The 23,223-nt window shown below is 33.3% G+C and overlaps 1 protein-coding gene across 1 annotated transcript; it reads left to right on the plus strand.

The window, feature by feature from the left end:
* Positions 1–1,071: 1,071 nt before the first annotated feature.
* LOC111998288 (endoglucanase 13-like) lies at positions 1,072–17,085 on the plus strand. Its single transcript, XM_065777166.1, has 8 exons — positions 1,072–1,086; positions 1,168–1,298; positions 5,308–5,441; positions 9,271–9,380; positions 13,214–13,333; positions 14,688–14,706; positions 16,116–16,369; positions 16,756–17,085. The coding sequence occupies exons 1-8, from the start codon at positions 1,072–1,074 to the stop codon at positions 17,083–17,085; spliced, it is 1,113 nt and encodes a 370-aa protein (XP_065633238.1).
* The last annotated feature ends 6,138 nt before the right edge of the window (positions 17,086–23,223 follow it).

A 23,223-nucleotide genomic window follows, 5' to 3' on the forward strand; every position in this document is an offset into this window, starting at 1 on the left:
CAAGATGGTTAATTAAATTCAACCTTACAATATCAATTTGGTTTAAGACTCCCAATTTAGCTACAGGTACATGGAGCTCAAAGTTTCTCTCATATGTTGTAATTTTGTATTTTAAGCCTCAGTTTTGTGTTCACTGCTTAATGTACGTAGGGATTGTTATTAATTTATGGTTTGATAAAAATATAGATCTGATTCACTATGAGTGTATGTTTTATTTACTGCCTACTTGTCAGGAATTATTCATGTCTTATATGTGATTGTTTTATTTACTGTTTGTTCTTGTTGAAGATATATAGTTTTTAAATGTGATAGAGTTGGAAAATTATCTTTTGAGTTCTCTTATTTAGCTTGGCATGAGATAGAATTGTTTTGAAGAAAACTTTAGTGAAAAACAATTCTATTTCATGCTAAAGCTACAACATATATAAAATTGATATCGATAACAAACAAGAAGTACTACTAAGAATTCAAATCCTAATATCTTTTCTTGAGGGAGGATACGTTAAGGCCTTTGATGGGAAGACCTTACTTGCAAAGTAAGCAAGAAAAAATATGTGCGGGTGTAGGAGTTCAAGAACTATGTTATGACTTGATCTTTTTAGATAAGAAAAGTCAAGAGATAGTTTTCCTTTGATCGCTTTTTATTTTTTTGATATTACCAAATAAAAGAAAACACAAAAAACTATCTTTCACATGAGGTTTTTGTTTATAAAAAAAGTAAGGCCCTGATGCAAAACTCATCTTTTAAGTTTCATACTTTTTTCATTTCAGTCATCTAAGTTTGGGTTTTATCATTTTAGTCCTCTAAGTTTCATTTATTCTCAATTGAGTCATCTCGTTAGTGTTCTATTAGTTGTTGCCATCCACTTTCCAAAGTGACGCCGTTGTGGATGTTATTATTATTATTATTATTATTATTTCTTAATCTAAAAAAAACTGAAAACTTTAATTATAAAAAAAAAAAAAAAAAAAACCCAGGGAACCACCATAGTCTCTCCTTTTTCTTAGCCAGTTCTTTGCCAATCGGCCAGTCATCTTCCATTGACCTTGATATCTCCGTCCAAGCTGGACATGATCGTCTTCAAGGTAAGGTCAAAATTTTTGTTTCAATAGGATTTGTGTATTTGCTTTGCTACTTGCTTTTTTGTTTTGGTTTTGAAGTTGCAGGTTCCAGTGTCTAGTATAAGGAATTTCTGCACCATTGCGCATATTGACCATGGAAAATCAACTTTGGCGGATAAGTTGGTTCAAATTACTAGAACTGTGCAAAAGGGTCACCAAATAGCCCATGGTCAAAGGTCAGACCTAAAAGCCCGATGGCCCACTGGGGTAATGGGTAGCCTGGCCCATATTTTAGGCCCATGAGTAGTGCACTAGCCCAGTGAGTCAAGTCGTGAGTTAGTTTTTATGCCTATGGACACCCGGTGAGCTAGCCCAATAGCTTAGCCCGTTGGCCCAACTAGTTGCCTAGCTCAATAACTCAAAATTCATAACAAAAATATATAAAATGAGTATGAAGGATTGATATTGAGATGTTAAAGAGGAATTTTTTAAGAGAACTCTATATACCACTAAGACACTTAAGTGATTATGTTAATTTAGTTTACTAAATATATATTTTCCTAGTAGTTTAGCAACTTTAATTTGAATTAACCATATGACTTTTACTTATTTATTTATTAAAGATAAAAATTAAAAACCATTTAAAGCCTTAATAGACAAAATTAAATAGCTTTCCATTAACAAAACAAAAAATTAAATAGATTTGACCATAAAAGTTTTTTTTTTTAATTAAGTATTAAATTATTTGATTTTTTCCATTAAAAAAATAGATTGATTATTCCCTTATAAAAAATTGATTCTTTCATTATAAAAATAATAAAATAAAATGCTAATACAAGTGCATGGGTAGCCCATTAGGCCCAACCCGATAGCCCAGTTTGCTAAAGACAAAATAGGCATTGCCCATGGGTAGGATCATGGGCTGGAGTTTTCTCTTTCAGCCCAACCCGACCCGACCCGTTATTTAGTTAATAGCTCACTATGTCCAGCCCATTATGTCCATGGGCCAAGTAAAAATGGACTGGGCTAGCCTGACCAGCCCGTTGATCAGAAGCGAGAGATGAAGGTATTAGTGGGGGTGGGGATTATTTTTGTTATTCAGTGGGCTCGGGAATGACATCGTTCCCCTGAGTTTAGTTTCTGGTTTTTTTTTTTTAAATTTTTTTAATTAACGTTATTCAATTTTTCTGAAATTAAGAAATATAATAATAATAATAATAATAATAATAATAATAATCAAAAGGACGTCGTTTTGGTAAATGGATGACAATAACTAATAGAACACTGATGGAGGATGTAATTGAAAATGAATGAAATTTAGAGGATTGGAATGACAAAACCAAAATTTAAAGGACTGAAATTAAAAAAAAAAAGTGAAATTTAGAGGATGAGTTTTGTAATTTGGCCAAAAAATAAAAAAAGGAAAAAAGAATAGTTTGTATGATATACTTTTTATTGTATTTTAAGGGGAAAATGTGGGTTGTTTCCACACCCATTAAGATGATAGTCCAAGCTAGCTTTGGCAAGAAAATGTGGTTATGATTTGTTTATCTATTAATTTATTTTTAATGTAATTTGAAGAAGCTGTGAGAGAACAAAATGTACAGCTCATGAACTCCATGAAATTTCTTTTGGAAATAGAACTCTTTTGACATTTATATAAAGATCGGTTTTTGCATTTTTCTGTGTTTAGTAGTATTATAAAAAAATAGGTTAAAAGAAAATTATCTCTTAACTTCCTATATTTAGTTTGGTGTGAAATAAGTGAGTTCTAGTTAGCTTAATTGGTAAAATCTCTGATGGTTGAATAAAATATCTAAGGTTCAATTCTCGCCTATACCAAAAACGAGTATTTTGGTCTGATAATAAAAGAGCTATTATCAGAAGTGGACGCCATAGGTTGGAACTCTTTAAAAAAAAAAAAGAAAAAAAAAAGAAAAGAAGAGGAAGCTTGGTGTGAGATAAAATTGTTTTCCACTAATTTTTTTTTTGAAAAACAACTCTATCTCATTTTCATGTGAAGCTAAATAAGGGAAGTTAAGAGATAGTTTTCCAACTTTTCTAAAATAAAAAAGTGATAGTTTTCCAATTCATTTTAAGGTTACTACCAAACATAAAAAAAAATGATATAGTTTTTTGGAAAGTAATTTTTGAAAAATGATTCATTTTCCATAAAACATTAATGTTGAAAAAAAAAGAAAATATTTTTTTCTACTTTGGGGAATGGTATTTTTATTTATTTATATATTGTGACATCACTATTAGAGAAACACATGAATATTCCTCTTGGTTATACAACATATTATGTTTCTTCATGTTTATTTTTAAATAAATTATAGGTCGAATGATATCCATGGTTTATAGATTTTTGTCAAATTAAGTAATGATCATTTACCTAATTTTTCTACACATGCACATTTTGAGGAACATAAATCACTAATTACTCTTATATCATATATAGCTCATTAAATTAAGGTGTATTTAATGTATATCATACATAATATAATTATGTTCTATTTTTATTAAATTGATTCGTGTATTTTTAGACATATCAAGTCTTTTTTTTTTTTTACTACCGTGCATTTTTAGTATAATGGTCATTTCACAAGTACAAGTTTTGTTGGTGTGGAGAGGCAAAGGTTGGGATTCTAGTATTTAGGAAGGTGTTTTATACATACATACACTTATATTAAGTTAGAATAGAATTCTATCTAAGAGCAGCAAAAAAAAAACTTATTTTTTCCCCCAATGAAAGACTTGATGATATTATTATTATTTTTAAGTAAGAAAATATAATATGTTAAATCAAAATTACAAACATTATTCATGCATAAGTAATAAATAAATATAATATACTTATAAAAAAATAAATATAATTCATATATATACACACACACTATATGTGTGTTATTCTTATATATTTTTTGAAACTTGGCCCTCTTGAAAAAATTTTCTGGTTCCACCATTGCCTCCACGCCAGCTCCATTGCTTCCAATGTTGCATTTACTACAAGTTTTGATGGTGTTTTAGTCTTTTGATTTGAAGATGACTGTAGGGTGTGAGGCATTTGAGCCGTGACGACCAAATCTAGTAGCTATGGAAGAATTGGGATTGTTTAGTTATACTGTTTGTAATATAACTTGAAACTAGCTTATAACTCTCACATATGCATGAGTCCGCTTCGTTTTATTGGATGTGGAAAACCTTATATGAAAATATTCCTATGTTTGGTAGTATCCTAAAAAAAAAAAAAAGAGTCAAGGGAAAAAAATTTATTAACTTCTCTTATTTAACTTGGAATGTGATAGAGTTGTTTTTCAAAAATATTTGATAGAAAATAACTCTATCTCATATCAAGCTAAATAAAAGAAATCAAGAGATAGATTTTCCAACTTATTTTAATCTCTATTAAATATAGGAAAATGTGAGATAGATTTCTATAAAATGTGTCTTTTTGAAATCTTATTAATTTTCCAAAATGTGTTAATGTTAAAATAAACAGAGTGAATAATCACAATAGACATACACACACAAATAATTATTTTACTTAATATGTAATAGACTATACATTCATAATATTACAAAAATAATAAATTCAAAATATTTTTTAATTTTCTAAATTTAGATGCATTAATTTGTATTTACTATATATTCATAATATCATAAAAATAATAAATTCAATTTTTCTTCTAAATTTAGATGCAGTAATTTGTTTTTTAATATAATTGATACAAAATTAGAGTATAATTGAAAGAACACTTAGCACAAAATTGGAGTGCAAAAATAATCTACAGTGAATTTTTTTTTTGTCAATCTAATTTATAATCTTGATTAGATTCCCATTTAATATATTATATATGATTGTTGAATTGGATTTAAAATTGTTTAGTTGGCATGCTTTATTTTAATTGAACCACCTCTTACACTTTTATTGAATTGAATATTCACAGATTGGTTATGACATGCTCTCCTCAAAAAAATACATTTTACTTTAATTTATCTTAATCCACAATGCCTAAGTTGGAATCTTTCTTAACTTTTTTCCAAAATATTAGATCTTAATGCCCCATTGCCCCAGAATATACATATGATAACTCTATAAATACCAATTAATTATGATTTAATTATTATGAAAAAACTATGTTATTATCTTCTAGGCGTTGTTCATACATATTATTTTCACACAAGAGAAATGCTTTTTCAAAAAAGAGCAATGCTTTCTAGCATTATCTTTGTTTTGGTTAGCTTGTGTTTCTTCTTATTGGTTCATGGTGATGGAGTTACTTCAATAGATTATGCGGAAGCTCTGAACAAGTCTTTGTTATATTATGAGGCCCAGCGTTCAGGGGAATTACCAATTCACCAAAGAGTGGAATGGCGTGCATATATATTCTGCGCTTTCAGATGGTAAAGAAGCAGGAGTAAGATAATCTTAACTTCATTTTTTTTTTTTGTTGTTGTTGAGAAAGACTTCATTTCTCTCTCTCTCTCTCTCTCTCTCTCTCTCTCTCTCTCTATATATATATATATATATATTAATGCTTCTCTCTCTCTCTCTCTCTCTCTCAATTTGAGTGGTATATTAGGATTCCCCAAATTGAAGATAAATATTCAATCATGCCAATTGCTATACATTGGAAAGACTGTCTTCTAAGATAACAAGTGTTTTTCTTGTTATGTTACAAAAATGTCAACTGGCATGCGATATGGCATAGTCACCAATAGTTATATTGCATTCAACTATATTCATATTAAATTTTGAGTTATCTATGATGCTATGGTACTAGGTATGAAGACCAATTTGTTAATATGACTTTTGATATGCTCCTACAGCTGATTAAGAAATTCATAGCAAGTTGAACCAAATTGTTTGTGATGCCTTCGAATTGCAGGTGCTTTTTTTTTTTCACACAAATGCATGAGAGTTGTAGGTCCATCATAAGCATAAAAATGATCATAAGTTTAGTTATTGACAAACAATTGAGATTATGATAGCATTTGTCCCTTCTCTAGATTATGATAGCATTTGTCCCTTCTAAAAATCTAAACAATTTATAGGATTCTAGTTACAAATATTTGGCATATAATCTATAATGAAAAATAATTTTGGTATCCCATATGGTAGAAACTAGAGACTAAAAAGAATTTTAGTTAGATGCACACCAAAATTTTTCTTTTTAAGTCTTCTAGTAGTATTTGTTGTTTTAGTTTGAGACCAATATAATTTAATTATACTTTTTATGCAAAACTTGAGACTAACATGCTTTTAGGCAAAGATTTCTGACTATTTGTTATAACAAACATCATTTGTTATTACAAGCAAGCTGCAAGCTGCAGACCAATTACCAATATGCAGAACAATAACTGGCAGCAAACTAGTACTCCCATCAAGCATTCGTTGATCAAATAATAAAAATTATATAACCTCAGATGTCCATTCATCTAATTAATTAAAGCCAGCCCTCTAATATATATTTATTTGAACGTTAAGGCAAGCTTAGCCAGAATGCCAACTAGTGGTGCGGGAGTAACAGCGGCTGGTGCAGCCTGTTCGTAATTAGATCTTAAGTCGGAGTAGATATCATTCTCATCGGGGCCATTAACCACTGCACCTTCCAACAAGTTTGGGTTGGGTGCATCATCGCCATAACACAAGTCATAGCCTCCTTTGCATGATACAGGTGCAGGATTTACCTTGATGGACACAAATGGAAGCTCCTCTATGATGAACTTGTGTCGGATAATTTGGCCCAAATCCTACCATGTAGCTCGTGCTTGGGCTTGAACCCAAGATATAATCCACCAAGTAGTGACACAAACATTACACCAAAAGCCACTAATCAGTAAGTAGAAGTACATGAAAAGAATAAAAAAAATAAAAAACATTTTTAAGTAGTGTACATTGTCAATACACATCTTTTATTTCATTTTTTTATCAATAAAAATTGTGGACATTTTGTGTAAATTGTGAATATTGTGTGTACAAGTAAAACAAGTGTAATCTAACATTTTCATATTGATTATGAGAAAACTGTAAGGAAGAGGATACCCTCTGATTGAATTTTCCAATTCCCTTCTATTTTTAGTTGAATATGCGACATGTGACATTTATTTAATTTTTAAATACTACACGTCATACATCTAAATAAAAACTATTGAAAATTTTAGGGAATCTAATATGAAACTATAATACCTGTGATTTGGCAAGCAAGCTAACCCCCGGGTGTCTGTTTCACATTATTCTTGCCTTCTTGAAGGCAATTGCATATGAACTCCTCTGCCTGGCTCTTGTACTGGCCATATGCTTCATCATCTATGTTCCCCTCCAAAACAAGCTATAACACAAATTAAATTCATGTTCCATATATTAGAGCATTCACATTAGCTTATGCAAAAATTTTGTCTTTTTTAGCATATATAAAACTTAACTTTTTCTATTTATTTACTCACTTTTCAAAACACCTCACATTATATTATCTATTTCTCACTACATTTCATTAAATATCAATTTTAGTTGATTTTTTAATTGTTTCTTTGTTTTTTGCACACAACAATCACCATTTACTCTCTTAAGTGACAGAGCCAAAAAAACAATTCCAAAGACGGTGAAGCTAAATAAAACAAAACTCTTAAAAAGAAAAAAGAAAAAAAAAAATCCATAACCCAAACCAATTACTTTACATTTTTCAATACATTCAGCCAAACTTTTTACTTTTGCTTGGCCAAATTAAAATAGGCAAATGTCATTTATGAGCTGCTTTAAAGCATTCACATCCGAAATTTTCAAACTATTCTATTTTACCATCTCAAAACCTACTTTATCATTTATACCATACCATTTTACAACACTTTTAGCATCCCAACTTTTATTTTCCTATTGTATTTATTCAAATAATATTTCTATACAATAAAATAATATAATTTATACTACTAAATAAATTACTCACACAGCCCACTGCCACCACCACCAAGCCGCCGCCGCCACCACCACCATCAACCCAACCAAATTAAAACTCTCATCCAATCACCACCATCAACCCACTACCCACACCACCATCAAATTACCCACCACCAACCCACAAAAACCACAACCACCAAACCAAGGAACAAAGAAATCTGGCCACTCACACCACCAAAAATGAAATCCATCCATTGATCCATGAAACTGATACCTCCAAAAATGAAACCCACATCAGGGATGATGAAACCCAGCCACCGATCCATGAGTTCCACGCCACATCTCCACCATGGAGGGTTGATTCAAGGGAAGATAGAGAGAAAAAAAAAAAAAAAAAAAAAAAAAAAAAAAAAAAAAAAAAAAAAAAAGAGGTGAGAGAGAAATAAAGGGATGAGAGATCAGAGAAAGAGAGAGGAAGCTAAAGAGGGAGACGAAGANAAGTTGAAAATAATGAATTTAATCATTTACCTATATTTTGATAAATATATGTGTTAGCATGTTTGTGACAATTTTTTTTTTTTGAAGGCAATGTGCGTTGGATCTTGCTCTAGTAAAATAATTGTTAGAAAATTGTGAATTTAATCACCAAAATAATTTAATTGAACAATCTCTTTACTCATATTTGAGTTTAAACTAATCCTTAATAAATCAGATTCAACATATGGGATTCTAGATTTTTTTAAAATGAAAGTTATTATTCTAATAGTTTTCACATGTGGATCCAGTGTTTAACCTAGAAACCCCTTTACTAAGACATTTAAATTATCAATTATCCCCAAATTTTAAGTGGTTAAAAAAAGAAAAGAGGGGAATTTATAATCACTTCATCATAATGATAATGATAATAAATAGTGATGGCGATGAAGAGAGGAAAGGATGAGATCAAGTAAGGCAATTGTATTTGTTTGGGAACAACTTATCTAATTTTTTGCTAAAAATTTGCTAAATTATACTTATTATACCTCAAAAAAGTGAGAAAAAATAGAAAAAAAAAAGTAAAATTTTAAAAAGCTGTACATTAAAAGTTAAAAGCTAAAAACTTATGCTAAACAAACACTTAATCAATTTCAACTTTTAATCTCAACCATTAAATTAAATATATTAAAAGGAAGTAAAAAAATTTAAAAATGTAAAAAATTAAATAAAAATTGTGAGAGAAAAGTGGGTTAATTGCATCAAATGCAATACCCTAAGTAAACCTGTTTTGCATGGGTTAATAGTATGGATGCGTATGTTTCGTTTGTTGGCAGGAAAGCCAAAGAAGCTGCGGCAAAAGCAGCAGCAGTTTCAGCAGCAAGATCAGCTCCTGGATTTTTCTCATCGATCTTATAAGCTGGGCGTGGAGTGGTCATGTCTTCTGGTCTTTGCGAACATGCATGATCAGAATCACCATCACCAACTTGACCATACAGAACGTGTGGCTCAGGATGGGCTTTGATCAAGTAATCTGTGCCCCAATTGATTGCTTCCAGTGCATATGGAAGCTGATTATTGTCCTTCAGTTGAGCTTGGAACTCTAATGTGCTCCATGAAAGCATTGTTATTGTGAATGCAAATGGGAAACCAAACTTTACGTTATCCCAGCATCGTAATATCCTCCCTCAAGATCAACCTATTGTGTGTGAAAAAATATATAGAACCATTCATGTACTCAATTGAAACATATATAGAATATTCAGTTAATGTAATTATATAACAAATATGGTTAATATGTACATTTACATATTAACCGTATCACCCCTTCATGGTTAAAAACTCAATTCGATTATAATTACTGCTAGTCGCTAACTCGTGCAATACATGAGAAAATCATCAAAAATATTTGGAAATGATATAGATAAATTCATATTATAGAATTTGTAGAAAAGAGTAACATAATTAAATTAAATTTTGTTTAGAAAAACAGATCGTAATTGAATCAATTTTTTGGTTTATTTTAATAAAATAATGAGTTCTAATCAAATTAAATATATATATATATATATTATAATTTAATGTGGAAAAATGCTCAACAACTTCATATTTTTTTCTTTTACATCTTCCATAGATTGATAGAAGTTGTAAGATAAATTCCCTAATATTTGAGTACTTGAACATTGAATTTGAATGGTTTAATGAGTAACTTCTATAGATCATAATCATAGTTTTAAAAAATAATTCAACTTGCCAAAAGTTTTATAGTTCTATTAGTCTGTCTATGTGTTGTTTCCAACTGAAACATCCAAGTTTTATAATTTTATAATTTTATTGATGAAACGAAAGTATACAAATGTATGACATGTCTTAAGCCCAAGTATGACACCTAGTTTAAGTTGCCTGGTGGGTCTACCACAGTAATACAACACATATTCAATAACAGACTACATTTCACAATTTTCACCCCCACACTCCTCTCGCCAATTCAAACAGGATCACTCACTCCCAGCATTCTCAAACCATTGACCCTCCAACTACCTCCCACCTCACCGTTAACTCAACCCCAAATCGACTACTCCTTGGTCAATGGCGAAGCTATAAATTTTTTCATGGGAGCCAAGTTAAATACAATAAAAAACTTAAGTAAAAAAAAAAAAAAAAAAAAAGCTTTATTTCGTAAATTAATTGTAATTGAGCAAAATTTTATCATACATTATTTAATAATACAAAAATTATTTATAAGGAAAATTATTATTGAACACACAATATTACACATAACCATACACACATTATGTAACTATCACTATTCTATTTATAAATAAGGCCAAACAATTAAAGTGAGTTTGTATTTATCTCAATGCTTCATTATAATAATTACACATATTACTATTATTAAATATAATATAACATAATCAAACATATAAGTATGATAATAAACAAATACAAATAACAATACATTGTTATCAAAACTAAAAATAATATAATATAGTAAAACATTAAAGGTGACGTATAATCAAATATAAAATAAAATGTATTCTCAAAATAATAAAATAATACTACATGTGAGCCGTAAACTACAAAATATTTTCTCAACTGTCAAAAGTCCTGATCAGTAAACTCAGTTATTTTTACATTTCAAATATAAACACACAGAGAGAAGAATTTACTATACCACTGCACGCAGCACACTGATGAACAAAGAAATCGTCTGCATTTTAAGGTTAGAGATAGAGCCAAAGAGAGAGAACCAAAGAGAAGATAGGAATCGCATAAGAGTTCGGGTACAAATTCCGAAACTTGAAAGAAATAAATTTATTTATTTTTAAAATAAAAAATTCCTAATTGAATTATGTGTAGCTTAGCTTTATTGTTAATTCGTTACGACCATTTTTTCAACATGGTACTCCTTTGTATTTCACTAACACATAACAGCATGAAGAAAACCAGATTATATATATATATATACCAGCCAAGGTTAACTTGTACCTATGGTCCTATATGTTTTATAATTATAATGAAGAAAAGAAAAGAAAAGAAAAGAAAAAAGATAAAGATCGAAGAATAAAAGTTAATTAACAATTTACATAGTGATCAGGGCTATAATGAGAGAGAGAGAGAGAGAGAGAGAGAGAGAGAGAGAGAGAGAGAGAGAGAGAGAGAGAGAGAGAGCAGTGGGACTGTTGAGGTTAAATTGTACATTTCCTTTTTTCTTTATTTATAAATTTTTAGAGTGATTGTATATTTTTTGATTGTACATCTCTATTGGTTTACACAAAAGGGCTAAATTAAGACTTGAAAAATGAGTAGGAACATTGGTTTGGTCAAATGCGATCACTGAATCCAGACTGCAAACTATTATTTGTAAAGAAGTTGAAGAGTATGTGTAGTTTGAAGGGAAGCTTGTACGAAGGAAGAGAACTTCAAAGTAAGTCACGGTCTTGACTTTCAAGTTTCATCTACATGTGGGGGAGGAGAAAGAGAGTTTATAAGTGAGTTAGGGTCTTGGCTTTCATCTACACTTGGGAAAGGATCATGCTTGAGTCATAATATATAAGGGAATAAGTGAGTTTGAGCTTTTCATAAGGTTTGGTTTGATTTGGTTTAATTTTCAATGGTAGCCTATCTTTTAGGTAATAGTAAAAATAATTTAAGCACTATAATATACTTTGTTATGGCCCACTTTTGATAAGTTCAAACAAGCGAAGGTGACATAAAAAGCCTAAAACTGCAAGCAATCAACCAGAAGGATACTGAGCCCATTATTTTTTTCCATACCTCCATGAGGGCCAAGTGTACATGGAAAATCAATTGTAATTCATTTGGATAAATGAATTTAAAGAGAGGAATTCAAATTTCAAATTTTAATTTATATGACTTAAATAGGGTATAAAACAACAAAATTTTGAAATTAATTGAGTTTTATTATGATGTTGATTTCAAATGACTATCTATAAGATATTATTTTATATATATCCATCATATCTAGGGGTGTCCATGGGTCCTCATCACCCGACCAACCTGCCGGACCCGCCCGAAACCGACCGGCCACCACCCGAACGGACCAATTCGATGGTTGGTAGCGGGTCGTCACCCACAGAACCCGAACCCTTCGGGTCGGTTGGTGGTATTCCTCCCCAAAAACCCAAGCCACCCGACCCGACCATCAAATCAACAACATTCTACTACATTTCCAGGTTTTCTGACAAAAAATGACAAATACCGGCGATATTTTTGTTTTTACGACCAAGATCTACTTGAAATCCACCAGATCTGGCGAGATCCGGCGATATTTCGTCGAGATCTAGTTTAGATTTGACGGATCCGGCAAAATATCAGCTAGATCTCGACGGATCCGGCGGAATATCGGCCAGATCTTGCTAGATCCTGCGAAATTTCGGCACCGGCGGCAAAACTCGAAACCGACCGGCACAAACCTGAAAACCGATGGACCCGAACCGGAAAACCCGACCAGTAAAATGAGTCGGTTTCGGTTTGGATTTTTACCCACCCGATAAATTCGGGTTGGGTCCGGGTCAAGCACAAACCCGACCCGTGGACACCCCTAATCATATCATAATAGTTTTTTTAGTAAAATCTCCATAGTTCTTATCGTCATTTGTTATCAAACTTATATCAAGCAATTTATATTAGTAATTGTTCTTCAAATCCCTTTGATTTGAAATCCTCAAAATCCAAACTCAATCTTGGGGAATTTAGGAAAATGTGATTTAGAAGGAAATATGAGAGTTTATCATAGTCCATCCACGGGCCTTGAAGGGTGAGGAATCTTACCTAGATGCCCTTGAAGGGTCCTCTGGTGGCGCGAGATCCAAGTTTTCCTGGGATGACAAGTACCTTGGTGCACGGGTCCTAGCTTCAAAGATAATTTCCTTTCTTATTCACAAATGGAAAGGGAAACTAAAGATAAACAAAAAGCACTTACATACTTTAGTAATATTGCATACACAAAATGATATCAATTCAGCAAGACAGTGCAATGTTTGATTGGATAAAGGACAATATATGTTTGGGCAAAAATGAATGGACCTTTTGCAAATTAATTAATTACCCAAGTTAATTAATTAGGTTCAATTACATGTAATAGCGTGGTAGTACAAATAAATCACAAATTATATTAAATGCAGCGGAAAATAAATTTGACAAGGGTGATTTATTTACTTTAAAGTTGTGATTTACAACTATGTTTTATGTTGACTTTATTCCATGACAAAAAATGTTGTAGTTGCTTTAATTTTGTCCTTGTATTTTGTGGGATTTTATTATATCGGGTTTAGTATTAAGTTGGTGAAGACTAAAGCTTAATTGAAGATCAAGTGGATTTTGCGAGAAGCTAACATTTGAAAGAGCCATGTGGGAAGCACATGACTGGAAGCTGAAGAGTCGTGCCAGACTGTCAATTTCGCGAGTGTCTTGCAAGTAAGGCCTTCTCACGAGATACTCGCGAAATTCTCTGCCTGAAAAATTGTTTAGTGTGACATTTTTACCCTTTATCTATACTATATATACCCTCATTACCCACAAAAATTGTAAGGAGGCCATTCAGAGAGAAAAACCCTAGATAGATTTTCAACAACATACACATCCATCTTTTAGAGAGAGAGCTACTCATCTTTAGTGAGAAATCATTCTAATCTCTTCTCATTCCCTCTCCCATTATCATATCTTGAGAGGTGATTTGTACCCAAACACAACTTACACATTTTCAAATTGTCAAGAGTGTTTTGAAGCTTGGGAAGCATTGAAAGAAGCCATTTGTTTGGTGGATGCAATCGGGCTGAATTGTGTGATCTAGAGGGTTAGAGAAGTCAAGGTTTTGTCCAGTCAGTTGGTAGTAGGAGCTTGGAGGGCTCAAATACATGAGGTAGACTAGGCTTAGAGGGTCTTTTGTTATTCGTGTACTCCAATTTATTCTCTAGTGGATCGATTTACCGCTTGGAGGGTGGCGGAGAGGTTTTTTGCCAAGTTCTTTGGTTTCCTCTTCAATAATACGTCTTGATGTTATCTTGTGGCTGCATATCTCTTTCCTTACTTTTGTGCTTTACTTTTATTGTTTGTTATTCATGTTTATCACTAACGTAGTTATCGGTTTATTGTGCTTCATTTACTTTTGTTCCGCACTTTGATAAGTTAGAGTAAAAGTAATTTAGCCGTAATTTTTAAGTTGGCGGTTTAAACAGCTCTTGTGTTTTCACACAAGTTCGAGCTTTCATTTACGAATGGAGAAAACCACCGAGGCAAAACCCCATCAGGTGATTTTAAGGTCATCACTCCCAAAAATTCACTATTATCAATCACAAGCAGTTACAAGTATAAGGAATCTTACTAAACCCTTTGGCTTATCCCGAAATACTAACTTATAGTTGAACTCTTACCTTAATACCCAATTAGACTTGTATTGTAGCGGCAATCTTTCCATTCAATGCATGAATTCCAGTATGTTACTAACTAATGATACACGGATCTCAGTACGTGACTAACTCCACTGCAACCCTTTGATTGATGTAGTTGATTTGCAACAACTTCACATAGAAACACCAATAAGATCTTCAATGATGGTGTGAGAGACTTTACTTTGTTATAGAACCCAAATGCGTACAAGAAATATAGCAAGAATTCTTTCTTTTGTAGGAGAAGGCTAGAGTTTCAAAAAGAAAATCTTATGAAGCTCTCAAGGGTTAGGTTTTTCTTTTTCCACCTCCTTGTTTAAATAGGAGCTCAATGGGCTCTTCTATTCCAAATATATATACACAAACCTTGGGCTTTCCTACTCCAATAAGGATTATACAAACTCATAAACAAATAGCATTTTAGAATAAAAACGTTGCTGGATATAGTTTGAATCCCGTAAGCTCGATAGATTGAGACATGTGTCGAGCTTTAATGAATCTCGACAGATTGAGCTTCTGTCGAGGAGGTGTCGAGACCTACAGATTACACTTTTCTTGAGCAGTTCTTGAGTAATCTTCATGTCTACAATGTAACCACTTGTAATGATCATCTTGAACCTATATACTTAGATTTACCTAAATACAAGTAAAATACGTTTTGTCAAAGGATATACCAATTACATAAAAATATGTCCCTTACAATATATATATATATAAATATTAATGATATATATTGTTCACAACCACCATATATCTCATATATTAATTCTCATGTTACTTGAATATCAGAGTTAAGAGCATTTGCATCAATACTTGTATAATAGAAAATGTTCCACATTTTAGCCAATTAATTTCAAAATTTACTAATATCAAACCATACAAAATTGTGTAAAAATACATTGTTGCTATAGTAACCATGTAAATTTATATTGACTATTTATTTTGCATTTATTTATTTTATTCTTTTTGTACATATCTCAAAGATGAAGAAAGAGAGTGGATGGTTGTTGTTGTGTGCGAAGAAATAGAAACAATTAAAAAAAAAGAAAAAGAAAAATTGATATTTTAATGAAATGTTCTGTAAAATAAATAATTTGATTTGAGGTATTTTGAAAAATGAGTATATAAAATAGAAAAAATAAGTTCTTTTTAAAATTATATTAAAAAAATACAATTTTTTTTTTTTTTTTTTGCATGAACTGATGTGAAAGTTTTAATATGGAAAATGTATTTAATTTGTGTGTTATAGCTTATTTTCGAGGGGGCCTTAGATCAAGACATATATGGCCATTTCAAGATCGATGGAGAGCAGTTCATATGCAACTGCCTTCAAAAGGGAAAGAATAATGTTATCAAGACACCTGGGGGCTTGCTATGGTTTCTATCATACAACCTTCAATATGTAACCACTGCCACATTCATTGCCACCACATATTCTGAGTATCTGACCACGTTCTCAACTACATTTGACTGTCATGATGGCACTATACAACCCAATGACTTCCTTGCATTTGCCAAATCACAGGTATTACAGTTTCGGATAAGATTCCCTCCTATTTCTTATAAGTTTTAGTTAGATGTATGACATGTAGTATTCAAAAATTAAATAAATGTCACGTGTCACACATTCAATTAAAAATGTAACGGAAGAGGAGAATTCAATTGGAGGGAATCCTCTCCTTTATAGTTTTCTCATGATCAATGCAGAAAATGTTATTTCACACTGGTTATTATCCGTACACACAATACTCAAAATTTACATGAAATGTCCACAATTTTTATTGATAGAGACATGAAATAAATGATGTATATCAACAATTTAAAAACCTTTTATTTTTTTTTTGGAGGGAATGTATAGTAGTACTCCTTACTGATTTGTGGCTTTTGGTGTATTGATTATGTCACAACTAGGTGGATTATATCTTGGGTTCAAACCCAAGAAGCACGAGCTACATGGTAGGATTTGGGTCAACTTATCCGAATCAAGTTCATCATAGAGGAGCTTCCATAGTGTCCACCAACGTAAATCCTGCACCTGTGTCATGCCAAGGAGGCTATGACTTGTATTTCAACAAGGATGCACCCAACCCAAACGTGTTGGATGGTGCCGTGGTTAGTGGCCCCGATGAGAATGATAACTACTCCGACTTAAGATCTAACTACGAACAGGCTGAACCAACCACTGTTACTTCCGCACCACTAGTTGGTGTTCTGGCTAAGTTAGCCTTAAGTTTCAAATAATATTATAGGGCTGGCTTTAATTATATAATTTTTATTATTTGATCAACGAATGCTTGATGGGAGTATTAGTTGCTGCTAGGTGTTGTTCTGCATATTGATAATTGGTCTGCAGCTTGCACCCTGTTTGTAATAGTAAATGATGTTTGATATAATAAATTTTTAGCTCATTCATGAAAAAAAAAAGTGGTTACTCTAGGATTAAAATTTATTGTGATTCTCACCGCTTCCCCTTTTTTTATTTTTTATTTTTTTTCTCTTTCTTTTTTTATGATGCACTCCCCTTCAAATTTGAAGTTCCTCTCTCTCTCTCTCTCTCTCTCTCTCATAATTTTAACACAGCACTATCAATCATAGCATACACTATAAAGGGCATTGATTCTCTCACACGTTTTTATTACACACCGTCCACGTATGTTACTTATTTCATCTAAATGAGCATAAAGTTTTTTATAAAAAAATTGAACATTGCATGTGAATTATATATGAACATTGCGTGAATCCACTTCGTTATGGCCCACTTTTGATAAGTCCAAGCAAGCGGCCCATGCGAAATAAAAAGCTTGATTCCATAAGCAATCAATCAAAAGAGTAGCAAGCCCATTGTGATTGGTTTGGATAAATGAATTTAAAGAGAGGAATTTGGATTTCAATCTTTAATTTAAATGACTTCAATAGGGTATAAAACCACAAAATTTTGAAATTTATTAAGGTAATTGAGTTTTAGTATGACGTTGATTTCAAATGACTATCCTTACGATGTTATTTCATATCCATCATATCACAATAGGCTTTTTTTTTTTTAGTAGTAAAATCTCCAAAGTTCTTATCATCATGTGTTATTAAACTCATATCAATCAATTTATATTAGTAATTGTTCTTCAAATCCCTTAGATCTGAAATCTCCAAAATTTAAACTCAACCTTGGGGAATTTAAGAAAATGTGATTTTAAAAAAAAAAATTATTAAACAGTAATACTTATTAGAACACACACGAAAATAATAATATTAATGTTTTAAATTGAGTTTATAATACATTACATAACCAAAGTAAAACTACAAAAGGGCTTAACCTTTATAGTTATAGATTGTGGTTATAACCAGTGGACATTAGACATACACAACCAATGTGGGATAAGTATCTTTTTTTTTTTTTTTTTTTTGAGTAAACAGTAATACTTATTAGAACACACACGAAAATAATACTATTAGTGTTTTAAACTGGATTTATAATACATTACATAATCAGAGTACAACTACAAAAGGGTCTAACTTTTGTAGTTGTAAACTGGGGTTATAAACAGCGGACACTAGACACATACAATCAATGTAGGATAAACATCCCTTTTTTTTTAGTAAACCATAATACTTATTAGAACATACACGAAAATAATAATATTAGTGTTTTAAACCGAGTTTATAATACATTATATAAGTAGAGTATAACTACAAAAGGGCCTAACCTTTGTAGTTGTTTAGAAGGAAAAATGAGAGCTTTTCCTAGTCTACCCATGGGCTTAAGAAAAATATTGCGAGTGTGCGTAGAGCACATGTAACACCCATGAGCCCACGAGTGACACGAGCAAACCGAACACTTTGTGGGTTTTTATATGTATGATATATTTGTAAGGTTAAAATATTCGATCTATGTACAACTTATTATTTTACAAATCTATTTGCTTGATAGAATTTATTAGGACTTTGGTTATTTATTGAGTTGTCAACTCACCCTATTTTCCCTTCCAGTTTCAGATTGTGAAGAATAACAAGTTTTGAGAGTTTTGTTGTTGTGTTGTGAACAGGGAAAGAAGCTTAGTGATTTTGGGATTAGATATATGGTCTTGAAATAGTCTTATATCTATTGGCCAATTGGCATTATGTACGTGAGGTTTGGATTTTGTTCCTTACAAATTATTGGAGATCTATTTATAAAGAAATTGTTGAGGTATTTTGGATTTATTTGATGTAATTTTTTAGGATAAATTTTAGTTATTAAGAAGGCCTTGCGCACGCACTTGTAAGGTGCTTACTTTATATGCGTGTGACCATTGTCACGTGCCTATCTTTATAGTTGGGTTCAGGGCATGACAGTTACATTTTTTTATTTCAATTTTATTACTGATTTAAAGTAAAGAATAAAGAATTTATTACAAATATATCTGATTATTGAATATATGATTATATATATATATATATGTATTTGAATGAGATATATTTTTGTTTGAACTCTGATATGATATATATGATTTTGGACAATATGACTATGTTTTGACTCTGATACCCAGTTAATGGGGGTTATTCATTGATACCAAAATTAGTTCTATTTAGGGCATCACGAGCCTATCATGTTTTTGGACCTAACTAATGGGGGATATACATTAGCACGGAACTAGTTTATTTTGAATCTGATGCTTAGTCACAGAGATATAGTGTGACCATAGTCATAAACATAAAAGATTGTTAAGAATATGAATTATGTTTGAGTATTTAAACTGTTTTGAGTTCTTGAAATAACTTATGTGCTTTTGGAACCTATTGTAATATTACAACTTTTGATATATGGAAAGCTGATTATTTTCTAATCCATTTATGATATAATTGTAAAATTAAAATATTCGATCTATGCACAACTTATTATTTTATAGATCTATTTGCTTAATAGAACTTATTAGGACTTTGATTACTTATTGAGTTGTCAACTCACCCCCATTTCCCCTCCAGTTTCAGATTGTGAAGAATAGCAAGTTTTGAGAGTTTTGTTACTGTGTTGTGAGCAGGGAAAGAAACTTAGTAACTTTGGGATTAGATGGTCTTGTAATAATCTTATATCTATTGGCCAATTGGCATTATGTATACGAGGTTTGGATTTTGTTCTTTTTGAATTGTTGGAAATCTATTCATAAAGAAATTGTTGAAGGATTTTGATCTTATTTGTTGTAATTTTTGAGAATAAATTTTAGTTGCTAAGAAGACATTGCACACTTGTAGAGTGCTTACTTTATAAGTGTGCGGTCATTGTCGGGTGCCTATCTTTATAGTTAGGTTCGGGGTGTGACATAGGTACTATATGTGAAAGGTACATGAGAAAGAACATAAAAGTGTTATGCTAGATAAACCAATAATAATTAAGTATGTGAAAAAGACTTTTATTACTTTATAAAAAATTTATAAAATTGGTTTTTGAGAGCGTTAATTCTAATCCAAACTTCAATAATTAAACTTGTGGGGCCAGAAAATCGAGTAGCCAAGGCCCACTTCAACCCAGGCCCAAATGGCCCACGCTGAGGACGCACGATGGGTCCGAGGATGACCCTATCCTCGGTCGTCTGAGACCTCGGTACGGAGAAGGGTAAGCTCTGGGTGAACCGTCACCTCGGCATTGAATATGTTCACCTAACCCCTCTGGTCGCATTAATGGGGATGTAACCCCTTACCAGGGCGACATCGATCAGGGTAAACCACTTGAGCACAGATAGGACCTTTGATGAGATAGGCCGTCAGGAGGAAGGCCAATAGATGATCAACAGGAGGAAGAAGATGAGCATATATAAGAAATGTGAGCAAAATGTAAGGAGAGGTTCTTTTTGGGGGGTGAGAGAGGGAGAAAAGCCTCCTCGGCCATAGGCCGAGGAGCATCTCCCAGTTGTAAACTGTTCTAAGTATTTTTTTAATAAAAGAGAAAGGAGTTCATGCTTCGTGAACGCCGGCTAGCGCCTAAACCTTCGATCCACTCTTTACAAATTCATTGTTCTGGGTTCGTTGGGCCTTTAACCCATATCCTTTGGGCTAGGGCTACAAAAACAGACCCTACAAAACTTTATTTAAATAAAGTCTTCAACTTTTGGTAGATAGCTTGTAGTTGTCAAAATTTAATTATACTAGTGAAAGTCTCATGCATTGCAACTTTAATCATAAATTTTCTATATATATATATATATATATTAATGAAATAATAACTGTGGGGCCCATGGGCCTGATAGCCTCGGCCCATCATGAAGCAGGCCCGAGGTCCAGGCCGAGGAGCATAGGTTATTTGTGGCTAAGGTGGGGGAAAGCCTCTTTTCCCAATCCACGTCGAGGACCACCTTATCCTCGGCCTGACAAAGGTGATTTTGGGGAAAGACTAACCCCAAAGTAAGCTGCCGCTCTCACATTTAATGCACTAAACTAACCCCCCCTGACCGCATTAATGGGGAGGTAACCCCTTGGCAGGATAACGTTGATCAGAGTGAACCACTTGAGTACCGATAAGGCCTCTGATGGGATGGACGGCCAGAAAAAAGGCAAATAGGTGATCAACAGATGGAAGAAAGAGATAGGAAGATGAAAACTATAAAAGAGAAGCTACTAAAGTAAGAAATGGGGTGGGGGGGGGGGAAAGAAAAAGGGAGAGAACAATCAGGCCTCCTCGGCCACAGGCCGAGGAGCGTTCCCCCATTTGTAAAGAAACTCTTAGTATTTTTTATAAGAAAAGTTCATGCATGGTGATCGACGGCCAGCACCTAAACCTCTCAACCCACTCTCTATAAATTTATTGTTTGGGCTTATTAGGCTGAAAACCCATCACTCAGGGTCAATCCAAATTGAGTCCTTACAATTGGCGCCGTCTGTGGGAAGGATTAGGGTGCTGGCCGGCGCACCAGGCAAGTGTTCTAAGTTCTAAGTGTTCGTTTTACAGTAGGTTAAAAAAAATATATATATAGAAGGTTCGACCAAAAAAAAAAAAAAAAAAAAAAGAAGCGAAAGATCTCGATATTATTATTATTTCATGAAAAGAAAGGTTACAGATTACAATCAAAGGCTCAGGTAGGCCTGTTTTACAAGCAAATTTACAAGCTAATACCACCAGCTATTTCTACAATCGGAGGTCCAGGTGGAGCCGCCCTAAGGAAGAGCTAGCCGGAGGGAAGTGTCAACTCGTGCTTTTATTTGGCACCAAGAGAATGGGAGAGCTTGACACACGGTGGAGGAAGTGAAGGGCAACCATGCTCCCAGGCCCCCAACAACTCCCTCCTCGACTAGGCGGAGCTGGAACAAAGAGAGGAGCAGATGCAGTGGCTCCGGGATACCCTCCCCCTTGATGTTCCCTCGATTCTCTCCGGCCCTCACGAGTGTTGGCCGTTGGAGACGGCAACACTCGAGCACCGCCCATGAGGTGAATTCGCACGTCTTCCTCGTCGGGGGTGTGCTCCAGGGAAAGACGTTAGGTTCTCTAACAACACCCCTCTGGGACACCTCGAAGGGTGCCATCAGGGTTACGCCTAGATTCTGCCGCACCGAAAGCCCAGTGGGGGCTACGGCCATACCGGTTTATGTCAATCCCGGTAACAATTCCGGCGGGGTTATTGAAAGGGCATGGGAGGTTGGAAGAATATGTTTTGTTCTGTTTGTGTTGAGAGGTCCATGGGTTGTGAAGAAACCATCTCCTCAATTTATATAGGGGGTGGGGGTTGGTGAGAATTAATTCATGCAGAGTTCGAAAAGAGTATTATCAGCAAGGTTAGTAATGAAGTCACCAATTTCCAAGGAGGCCACGGACGGTTGGACCCGTGTTAATTTACGAGGACAGTAATGAAGGTGCGTTTCGCGCACCGAAGCGTCAAGCACGGAACACGAACAGACAAAAGGCGTTTCATAAATGAAAAGATGGGGCCTCGAGTTGGAGGCGAGATCAATGCCACGTGTAAAGATCATAATCTGACGCAAAGAGGAATCATCTCCAATAAAGCAATCTGAAGACAAATCTCTGCTTACAGAAAAATTGAAGTGGTAGTCAGAATCAAGGTCTTGCATGGTCCTCAGACCCAAGCCTATGGTAAAACTACACACACCATTATGTCTCATACTTACAGAAAAATTGAAGTGGTAGACAGAGCCAAGGTATTGCATGGTCCTCGGACCCAAACCTATGGTAAAACTACACACACCATTATACCTAGGTACTAGACAGAACCAAGGTATTGCATGGTCCTCGGACCCAAACCTATGGGGAAACTAGATACTTACAGAAAAATTGAAGTGGTAGTCAGAATCAAGGTCTTGCATGGTCCTCGGACCCAAGCCTATGGTAAAACTACACACACCATTATATCTCATACTTACAGAAAAATTGAAGTGGTAGACAGAGCCAAGGTATTGCAT

The sequence above is a fragment of the Quercus suber genome, unplaced genomic scaffold (genome assembly GCF_002906115.3).
Source record: "Quercus suber isolate HL8 unplaced genomic scaffold, Cork oak 2.0 scaffold_150, whole genome shotgun sequence".
Classification (NCBI taxonomy): Eukaryota; Viridiplantae; Streptophyta; class Magnoliopsida; order Fagales; family Fagaceae; genus Quercus; species Quercus suber.